Source organism: Pundamilia nyererei, unplaced genomic scaffold, assembly GCF_000239375.1.
Source record: "Pundamilia nyererei isolate P.nyererei 1_Seehausen unplaced genomic scaffold, PunNye1.0 scaffold00065, whole genome shotgun sequence".
Taxonomy (NCBI): Eukaryota; Metazoa; Chordata; class Actinopteri; order Cichliformes; family Cichlidae; genus Pundamilia; species Pundamilia nyererei.
This window is the reverse complement of record NW_005187466.1, coordinates 2,231,378-2,241,698: the sequence shown is the minus strand read 5'-3', so window position 1 is coordinate 2,241,698 and position 10,321 is coordinate 2,231,378. Positions and strand designations below refer to the sequence as shown.

The 10,321-nt window shown below is 39.1% G+C and overlaps 1 protein-coding gene across 1 annotated transcript in view; it reads left to right on the top strand.

Moving 5' to 3' along the window:
• LOC102195120 (choline transporter-like protein 2) overlaps positions 1 to 10,249 on the top strand; it is a 17,123-nt gene extending 6,874 nt beyond the window's left edge. Inside the window, exons 2-21 of the mRNA XM_005735876.1 lie at positions 87 to 160; positions 1,387 to 1,471; positions 2,311 to 2,395; positions 2,499 to 2,618; positions 2,710 to 2,770; positions 2,857 to 2,983; positions 4,707 to 4,790; positions 4,935 to 5,047; positions 5,127 to 5,258; positions 5,345 to 5,444; positions 6,109 to 6,201; positions 6,335 to 6,419; positions 6,595 to 6,857; positions 7,052 to 7,146; positions 7,324 to 7,427; positions 7,519 to 7,592; positions 7,679 to 7,749; positions 7,849 to 7,937; positions 8,025 to 8,109; positions 8,353 to 10,249. Coding sequence (XP_005735933.1) covers positions 87 to 160; positions 1,387 to 1,471; positions 2,311 to 2,395; positions 2,499 to 2,618; positions 2,710 to 2,770; positions 2,857 to 2,983; positions 4,707 to 4,790; positions 4,935 to 5,047; positions 5,127 to 5,258; positions 5,345 to 5,444; positions 6,109 to 6,201; positions 6,335 to 6,419; positions 6,595 to 6,857; positions 7,052 to 7,146; positions 7,324 to 7,427; positions 7,519 to 7,592; positions 7,679 to 7,749; positions 7,849 to 7,937; positions 8,025 to 8,109; positions 8,353 to 8,855 — 2,443 coding nt within the window. The 3' untranslated portion in view covers positions 8,856 to 10,249. The remainder of the gene's footprint in view (positions 1 to 86; positions 161 to 1,386; positions 1,472 to 2,310; positions 2,396 to 2,498; positions 2,619 to 2,709; positions 2,771 to 2,856; positions 2,984 to 4,706; positions 4,791 to 4,934; positions 5,048 to 5,126; positions 5,259 to 5,344; positions 5,445 to 6,108; positions 6,202 to 6,334; positions 6,420 to 6,594; positions 6,858 to 7,051; positions 7,147 to 7,323; positions 7,428 to 7,518; positions 7,593 to 7,678; positions 7,750 to 7,848; positions 7,938 to 8,024; positions 8,110 to 8,352) is intronic.
• Positions 10,250 to 10,321: the final 72 nt, after the last annotated feature.

Below are 10,321 nucleotides of genomic sequence, written 5' to 3'. Positions count from 1 at the left end.
TGGTGATCTTTTGCTGTCGGCTGTATATAGCAGACTTTAATGGCAACATGTTGCACCTGCTTTCCCTTCCTCTTTTCTTTCCTCAGGGGCTGCACAGATATCCTCTGCTGTATACTCTTCATCTTAGCCTTGCTGGGGTACTTTGCTGTGGGTATCATTGGTAAGACTGATCTCTCATCACTATAATGTGTTCTGAGCATTATTTATATTTAGGTTGTTATGTTTTTTTACCATACAAAATTTGTGCGTGGGTGGTGTCTAATATTATTAATCAGAAGTGGGAAGTGAGGCACTACCTTGGGTGGAGTGAGATTAACTTTATTAACATGTAGTCCAAGTCGTGTGAAAATGCCTGTTTTCACAGTAGCCAGTCTACATAAGCCAAGTTATAAATAAAATAGTTTCTGACTGGTTGTAATTCTACTGCCTCAAAGAAGGAAGTAAAACATCCTGTTCAACATCTCTGTGCAGCTCTCCTCCATTGTGAGGTTTGATGAGACAGAAAGCTACTTATGAGCTCGAAGCCAGAATAAACAAGTGAGAGTGATTTTTCCAAAGGTTTTCTCATCATTAGGCACCACAGAGGTAACACTACCAGCTACTTGCATTTTGGAAACACTTGTGAAAATTCAACCACTGCCAAAGTTATTTAGGTCAAAACACCTGCCCGTTTATCGTGCATCATGCACACTGATTACTGCACGTACTACAACATCTGTTTACAAAGTAATTATTTGCATTATCTGCGACTTGAAGTCTTGCACATCGGGTACATTCCCTCCACCCAACCACAAGCCCCCACTACAACCAATACCTTTGAAAAGCAAGTGGCAAGTGGCCATCAGTTTTCAAGCAAAACACACAATGTACATTTACTGTTAAATTATAACACATATTCCCAACCTCACAGGACTTATCTAGCAATTTATTAGTGACTTTATAAGACTGCAGCTTAGGAAAACCAGGAAATGCCTCAGACACCACCCAGTGGAAGGAAATATAGCTGAAGCCAAAGTTAGATGAAATAGATAAGCGTTACGCAACATGTTTTATTTTTATGTTATGAGTTACACTGAGGATCACGCCAGTCTGTCCCACACTCTGTGTATGCTGTCAAGGCTGGAAGGTGTTTACACATTAAAGTCACAATACTGTGTGGGTCTACTTTCTCAGTCTTTCTTTTTAACTCCTTCATGAGGCTGTTGTCTAATTTAAGACCAGGAGCTTTTTTTAAACTCAGACTTTAATTCAGAAATGTTCATATATCTGAATTTCTAAATGTATTAGAAGATGTTTATTTTATTTAAGCATTAAATAAAAGGAGCATGCTCATGAGGAATTTAAGATGGTATTTTATTTCTTTACTTCCTGATGTTCTCTTTGCAGCCTGGTCTCAAGGGGACCCCAGGAAAGTCATTTATCCCACAGACAGCAGAGGTCAGTTCTGCGGACAAGCTGGAACACCTCTGGAGTAAGTTACAGTGTAAAAGAGCATTTGTGTTCTTGGAAACCTTCTATAATTGGATGATCTTAAGTATGATAATACTATAATAACAACAATAAAAATAATTGCTTTAATCTCATACTCTTTATTTAGTGCTTAGATTTATTTATGATGAATGCAGGTGGTCACAACAGTTTAAGAAATGTTCAGAGTTACTTGTGTGGCCACTTTGATCAACACAGGCCACTGTAGCAGTCAGCAAATGCAGTTATTTTACAAGTGATATGGCCTGTTTTACTAACACACACTAAAGGATTTGTTTGGAGGAAATACTGGTACTTTAATTGTATGTTACTCAGCCTGAACCATGAAATAATTGCAAGAAATCAAATCAAATTTTCTATTCTAATTCTAACTGGAGAGTTTATTGAATGTTCTGACAAGTGTTGAGCGGGCGGACAGCCCGGGTTCGAGTCCAACCCGCATGTCTTCCCCACTCTCTCTGCCCCTGCTTTCCTGTCCTTTCTTCACTGTGTCTATCAAATAAAAGTTGAAAAAGGCCAGAAAAAAAACATTATTCTTAGCAACATTGTGATGAGGTTTTTCCTCTGGTACAGAGGAAAAAATTAGGTATTCTTTTGTAGATACACTAATCGATAGCGAAATCCAACAGGTGACCAGAAAACAAAACCAAACCACAAAAGATGGTGATCACAGTTGTAGAAGAAATAAAGTTCCCTAAAAGACAATGGATAAAATAGGACTTCAAATAAAGACTTCAGAAACCATAGAGTTATATTACAATGACTGCATCCTTATCGTCTATGAAGACCTAATAACATTGTCATTTCACTGTGACACAACAGGAAGAAACCACTTCTGTTCTACTTCAACATCCTGAAATGTGCCAGCCCTCTTGTGCTGCTGGAGTTTCAGTGTCCCACCACACAGGTCAGAAGCATTACTCACTTTATTTTAAGTTGTTCTCAGTCTACTCTAAAGTGTTGAAGTTACACGGTTAAATGTTAATGTCTTTGTTGTTACATGTGTGCAGTTATGCGTGGAAAGCTGTCCTAATAGGCATCTTACATTGATAAAAGCCAAGGTAGGAAATAAAGATGACCAGGAATACTACAAAAAATACTGCAAGGAAGGCGTGGACTTCACTGGACTGGTAAGCATTGAAAAATTAGATTATTCATATTGTACACGTTTCAAGGGGTTCTGCTAAATGTGAAGTAAATTGACTGTTTTCTGTTATTCAGAGTCCGCCAGAGATCCTTAAAGATAGCTTGTGCCCAGCTATGCTGATGCCCAGTAAAGCCTGTAAGTGAGATTCTCTGTGTTAAACTGTTTTAAAGGACTTTTGTTTCTGCAGGAAAGTGAAACTAATAAAACCCCTCCCTCCACAGTCACACGCCGGTGCCTTCCTGCTTTGGCAACATTAAAAGGTGGTGTTGTGGTGGTGGGCAACGAGACGACTTTCGATGACGGAAATAGTGGCATTGTCAATGCCAGTGATGTGCTGGAGGCATCAAAGTGAGTGTTTTTCATTGTATAGCAACATGTATGTGCAGCATGTTGCTATTTTATGTTGTCTTAAACCCATAAAACATAAACAACAAAGTGTGTGAAATGAGTTTGACCAAGTGAAACTTTTCCTTCATATTTGTTCCTCTTTGTTCATTAAATTTAATGTTTGATTAGCTATCAGAAAATACTTGGTAGCTAGTTTGATGATTAATTTATTAATTCAATATCAGCCTTAAGCTGTAAGCGTAAGACTCTTTCAGCCCTGTCCAACTGCTGTTTAGTGAATGATTGCTTGTTTTCAATGACCTTGGCACTTATCATGCTAGACATGAGGCATATCAGCTTATCAGTCTCCCTTTACATCTCACTGCAGTGACCCTGGCTGAAGCCTCTGTGTGCTTCAGTTCTGCTCTATTTGTGTTTACCTCAGAAGGTCCTTGTGTTACTGTTTTCCTTCCTGCTCTCACTGCAGAGAGGTTTTCATTGCTCCCTGTATGTTATTCATGAAGATGATGAGTAATACTTCCTGTTGTTTTCTTGCAGCTGACAGCTTCCTAGAGCTGGATAGCTTCATGCTCCAATACTAAATTGTATGTGGCATATTATGTCAGATATGTTTTCATATAAATTTCATATAAATTTATAACTTAATTATTTTGTCTGGTGACAGCTATGCTTGTTTTCTTAATCTTAGTCTATTAGTTCCTCGGTATAGATGTCCAAAGCTAACAAAAGGTTATTGGACAGCTAATGTTAAATGTTAAATATTCAAAGGTTAAAACTGTAGCACTAACATCACTGGAACACTGGAAGTGGTGTAAAATCCAAAATCCAGATCATAAATGACCTAGCATGAGATCATAGGGTAGTGATTCATCAGCATAGCAAACAGTACAGACAATAGTTAGGAGAAAGGTCCAAAACTACTGAGTCCGTGCACAAAAGCAACACAAGGAATTCCCTTGAACAAAATAAAGCAAAGTCCTGTGAAATATAACAAGAAATAACTGAACAAAACCCCAAAACATCCTTGTAGCCTCTGATGAAGGTCAGTCAACCTTTGGAGGAAGCCTTGTGTCTCTTAAACCTTTTTAACCTATGGGTAGTCACTCTGAAGTCATATCATGTCAGGGCAACACTACTAAATGAAGTTAGTGTTTAGCCGTGTGTAGCAGGCAAAACAGTCCTCTTCATTGTTTTAGTAAGTTTTTACAGACAGCTGCAGAATGGTGGTAAACTGAAAAGACAAAATGTTTCTGAAAATGTGTTAAAATAGCAGAGAGCTTATGATATATTTCAGTAATTGATCGGTTCATGTGGACATGTGCAGAGGAGACAGTGGATTCATTGGGCAAAGGATGACAAATATAGAGCTGCTAGGCTGAAGGAAAAGAGGAAGAGGACTCAAACAAGGTTAATGGAGGTAATGAAGGATGATATGAAGAGGGTTAGTGTGACAGAAGAGATAGGGGGCAGATCCACTGTGGTGACCTGTAAAGGGAGCAGCTGAAAGAAAAAGCAGAAGAAGAAGAAGATCAGTTTGTTTACATGACCATTTCTGACTTTTTGAGTAACCTTTTTCTTATATTTTGTGACTTTTAGGGCTCTATACAACATGGGGTTCTTTTTAAGCATCCATTCTCTAATAAACATAATATTTCTAATATGACAGTTAAATGTTTAAGGATATATATGGTCATGTTTTTAGACTCATTTCATTTTGTTACAGGAAGTCAAATATAGCTGTGGAAGCTCGTCAGGTCGCCATGAGAATCTTTGAGGACTACACTCATTCTTGGCATTGGATATTACTGTAAGTCTCCCTACTCTCTGCTATCACAGTAATAGACTAAATGTTCAATCACAGAACTACATAACTTATAAATTAGGATATAAAACCAGAATATATAGACAGAACACCTTCATCACCAAGTCATTAACCATAATCTGTGTCCAGCGGTCTGGTGATAGCCATGGTCGTCAGCTTGATTTTCATCGTCCTGCTGCGATTCTTGGCTGGCATCATGGTCTGGATCATGATTATTTTGGTTATCCTAGTCATTGGTTATGGTAAGTCCTTAGCTTCTGACAAATTTAAAGATTGTTCTGACTGAAAAAAAGGTCAGCCAATTAACTTGTCCATTTTTAGGCATTTTCCACTGTTACATGGAGTTTGCCAGCTTGAAGGGTGAGCCTGGTGCTGATGTCACCATCCGTGACCTGGGCCTGCAGACGGACTTCTCTGTCTACCTGCAGATCAGGCAGACCTGGCTGGCTTTCAGTAAGCACAGACACACTTTCATTGTTTAGCATGTCTGTGGATGAAGAGTTGACAAATCCCATTAATCTGTTGTGTTCTGTTCGCAGTGATTATCCTGGCTATTGTGGAGTTCATTATCATCCTGCTACTCATCTTCCTCAGGAAGAGAATAATGATTGCCATTGCCCTCATCAAAGAGGCCAGCAGGTCAGTGTGAAATGTGATTTACACCAGGATCTCCCTGGTCTGTTCTCCTGGTTAAAATTAAAAAGTAACCAGATGTGCTCACATATTTAAAAAGTTAGCAGTAGATCAGATGAGAATTATCCCTCGCTGTTTTGATCTTATGGTATGCAGCTTTAATGTTGCACATCTCGTCTCTAGCCTGGCATGACTAGAAATCAGATGGAGTTTTATTCATTTAATTGCCAGCTGTTATGTTAGAGTACGCCTGTCTAGTGTTAAACAGCTGAGATAAAACAGACAAAATTAACCACCAGTGGGTAAAAGTAGCAGAGTACGTCACTTCTTAAGAATCAGATATTTCCTGTATGACAAACACGAAGACCAAATGTAGCTCAGTGGACTATTGCACATGCATTCATAAGATGTGCATGAACTATTTCTGTCCCAGCAAGTGTTAGGCAATAATATGTTAATGCTGTAATCATTGCTGGTGCTAAAAGATTAATTGCATTTGTTTCCTTAGCAATAAAACATCATTGTAAATCAGCTTTACCTCTCCTGCTATACAGTATTGCACTCTTAGAACAAATGTATTAAAAAAAATGTGTTGGACACATTTAACAAATTTTGTGTGAATTTTGACATGACGTTTTTAAAAAAAAAAGTATACCATTTTCTTTGTCAGAGCTGTTGGCCACGTTATGTCATCGCTGTTCTACCCACTGCTGACCTTTGCCCTTCTGGCTGTGGTGATCGCTTACTGGGCCATTACTGCAGTGTATCCTTTCAGTTGTCTATGATAATCAAAGATAATCCGAACCTAATTGTCTCCTTTCATCACGGTAGCAGGTATAGCATGACTTTTAAGCAAGGATGTACTTTGCATTCTTCTCCTTGACATGTCTGAACAGCTTCTTATCCACCTCTAATGAGCAGGTGTACAAAGTTTTCAACACCTCTGACTGCCCATTCTCACGAGAGACCTGTAACCCCAAGGTATGCTTCTAAATGTCACTGTTCTGTTAAATTAGCCTGCTAAAGATATTGTAGGTGGCAAGGTGGCAAAGTTATTGGTTGTAAACAAGCACCTGTTTACCTGCACAGCAGCATAGATCACAGAACGAAAGATGTCTTACAATATGCCCCTTCTCTCTCTTTCTCTTGTTCAAAGACATTCAACTCCTCCAATGCATCACTTGTGTGTCCAGATGCAGAGTGCCTGTTTGCTTTTTATGGTGGTGAGACTCTCTACCATAAATACCTCATCCTCTTTCAGTTCTACAACGTCTTCCTTTTCTTTTGGTGTGCAAACTTTGTGACGGCCTTGGGCCAAGTCACTCTGTCGGGTGCATTTGCATCATATTACTGGGCCTTCAAGAAGCCTGAGGATATCCCTGCCTACCCCATCTTCTCCTCTCTTGGAAGGGCCCTAAGGTTAGAAAATACATTTTTAATAATAACAGTTTTTTTATTTGTAGAATTGTTTTAGCGCAGCTTGAAAGGCTTACATGGTAAGATATCTACAACGCTGTCAGGGAGTTGTTTTCTCCAAAATGTTTAAACTTTTGTTACCCTAAGATAGAATGACTGATGCTCACGACTGGCCTCTGTTTCCTTGTGCTGATTAGATACCACACAGGCTCTCTGGCTTTTGGCTCTCTCATCCTGTCTTTAGTCCAAGTTATCAGGGTCCTTCTGGAGTATCTGGATCACAAGTTAAAAGGTGAGCTATAACATGTTGCATTTGCCTTTTGGTCTCTGTTTATTGTCTTATAATTAAACTCTGTGTTTATATGCATTTACGTTGTTGATACAGACTGTTAAATATACATGCAAACTGCAAGTTTTGCACGTAAAGTACTTGATTCTTATGTTATCATAAACTGTTCCTGCTTCTAAGGTGCTCAAAACAAATTTGCTAAGTTTCTGCTAAGCTGCTTGAAGTGCTGCTTCTGGTGTCTGGAGAAATGTATCAAGTTCCTGAACAGAAATGCGTACATCATGGTGAGTTCCTGTAACTGGACACAGCGGCCTGACAGACCGTCTCAACCGTTAAAGCGCTTCACGATCATCTTTTTAAATTTTTTTCCTCTAGATTGCAATCTATGGAAAAAACTTCTGCACCGCAGCTCGAGATGCCTTTTTCCTTCTCATGAGAAACATTATTCGGTGAGATTTCATTCATATTCATATTTTATTCACTATTTGCTATTCTTAGCGTGTTTTAATTCAACACTCTCTCATATTCTGCACAGGGTGGCTGTTTTAGATAAAGTGACCGACTTCCTGCTGTTCCTTGGGAAGCTCCTTATTGTTGGCATTGTTGGTAAGAGAGTTTTTTTTGGTTTTTTTTTTAGATCCAACTGCAGAGAGAAAAATCTGCCTTTCTAGTGTAGATCTACTAATTCACCTTTTTCCTGCATAGGGATTTTCTCTTTCTTCTTCTTCTCCGGAAGAATCAAAGCTGTAGAGCAGGCTGCTCCATCTCTCAACTATTATTGGGTCCCAATACTGGTAGGCACAATTATATTAATAAGGTTTGGTGTTAGTCTTCAGTTTGTCTGTGGCCATTTAATGACATGTGTGACTTTCTCCTGTTAGACAGTGGTAGTGGGATCCTACCTCATCGCCCATGGTTTCTTCAGTGTGTATGCTATGTGTGTGGACACACTTTTCCTCTGCTTCTGTGAGTAATTTTTGCCAAATATCCACATTTCCTCTCTTCCTTTTTTACGAACAGCTGTCTAAATGTGAGCTGCTGGTTTCGTCTTCTTCCGGACAGTTTTCTGACCTTTCTTCTCTTTGTCTCGTTTTTCCTATTAATTTCACTTTACTTTAAACCCTACACATTCCTTTCTTTCACCTTTTCATTTTCCCTTAATTTTCCATTAACCCATTCAAAAACACAACATACCCATGCACTTATAAGGTGAGGACTTGGAAAGAAATGACGGCTCTTCTGAAAGGCCTTACTTCATGTCCCCTGAGCTGCATGATATCCTTTCCAAATCAAAGCCGGTGGAGGAAGATCGCAATGGTGTTGAGCAGGCGGATGCTGCGAAACAAGTGGACGAAGTTAAAGTGGAGGAGGAAACACCTCTTCAGCAGCAGGATGGAGAAATACAGCTGAAAGAGCAGACAAAGCTGAAGGGGGAACATGAGGAGGAGCAGGCTTTGCAATCAAAGATAGATGCTGACGAGTCAAAAGAGGAGAAGACGGAGGAACAAAAGATCAGTCTGGAAGATGAGACTGAAAGGAAAGAAGAACCAGAAGTGAAAGAGATGTCAGAAAAGCAGGAGTTGAAAACGGAGGAAAAGGTGGAGGAGGTGTCCGCTGCACCTGTGGAGGCAGAGAAAGAGGAGACTGGTGAAAAGAATGAGAAAAAAGAGGAGACTAAGGAAGAAAAACCTTCATCTGGACCACAGGAGTAGATGTTGCAAAGCACCTGAGGCTCAGAAAATCTCATAGAGCATAAAGAATGAAAGATGTGCAACTATACCTTTGTGATATGGACCTGTTAAATGTATGCCATACAACAAGCTAAAGTTTCAGATTGCTTTGCTATGTGAGTATAGGGGGGATGTCCACCTGGAGAGGGTTGAAGGTTTGAAGCAGGTCAAAAGCCCAGTGCATCTCTGTAGCTTGAAAAAAAACAAAACGCTCTTTGTGTTGGTTTTAGAACAGTGTTGGTTTTTATATCGTGAAGATCTGTTGAACATCGTGAGTGCTGAACCTGTGCCTGATTACTGTCACTAATATTTGTTGTCTTAATGCTGTTAACAAATGCACTACAGATACACTTAAGTACCGTGTTTACAGTCAGAACAAACACATCTCAATCAAATCTCTTTCACTGTTTACAATAATACCAGCTGACGCCAAAATGTTAACAGACATATTTGATATACTGTATGAATATTGGATTTTTTCCCCTATGGAACTTGTACATATACAGTAGTGTACATCTGTTATGTATTTTTTGGCTTCAGTCAAGTGGAGATCCTTGCAGAGAGGGGTTCCATATATTGTCTTTCCACCTACTTGCCTTGGTATTTTGGACTGACGTAAGTGCTGTGATTGTGTCGCCATGATGAAGCCATCATGACCTCTCGGACTCTACTAACCCCCCAGTTTGTTTACTGATGCCTCCTGCCTTGCTCTGTCCCTCCCCTTAAATCTCTCTCTCTCTCTCTCTTTAAGCACTGCATGGTACTGACATGACCTTCTGAATGCTAACTAACATCTTAAGTCTCTGGATGCTTTTGTACCTTTTTCTTGTCACTTTGTGAAAGATCTAAGTCGTTTTTCCACTAAATTTTCTGATGACATTCCGTCATCACTGCGTGTCAATCTTGATTAAAGGTGATTGTATTTTAATCGTAGTAGTTCAGAATTTCAAGTTTGGTTGGTGTTTTGAAGCAGGTGAGTTTTCATGTGAAATAAATCCCTGGCAATGATTTAAAGCACCTTTAACGCACACAACAACAAATTTTACATGCCAAAATCAGTTTGTATAAATTTCTCTTCTTCTTCCTTCTTAAAATAATTATCACTTGAATAAATCTACAGTTGGGCTTTAGATGCTTAAATCAGAATATCTCTCTCTTTGTTATTAAGAGCATTTTCTTCACAATTGTTTCCCATTTATAGCTTGTGAGCCCTTAAAAGAAGTGGCATCGTGTATACATTGTGACCCTTAATCACATGCTATTGAATTTTGTGTGGAAGTTACTTGTGAACAGTTTGAACTAAGAGATACATGATGAGGTACATGAAGAAAGGAATGAGAAAAGTCATTAAAATAAACGATACATTGTAACCTAAATGTGCCTTTTTCCCCTTTTTTTCCTTTTAGTCATGTCATTCAGGGTTTTTTAGGAGTATTTAAAGGAAGCCC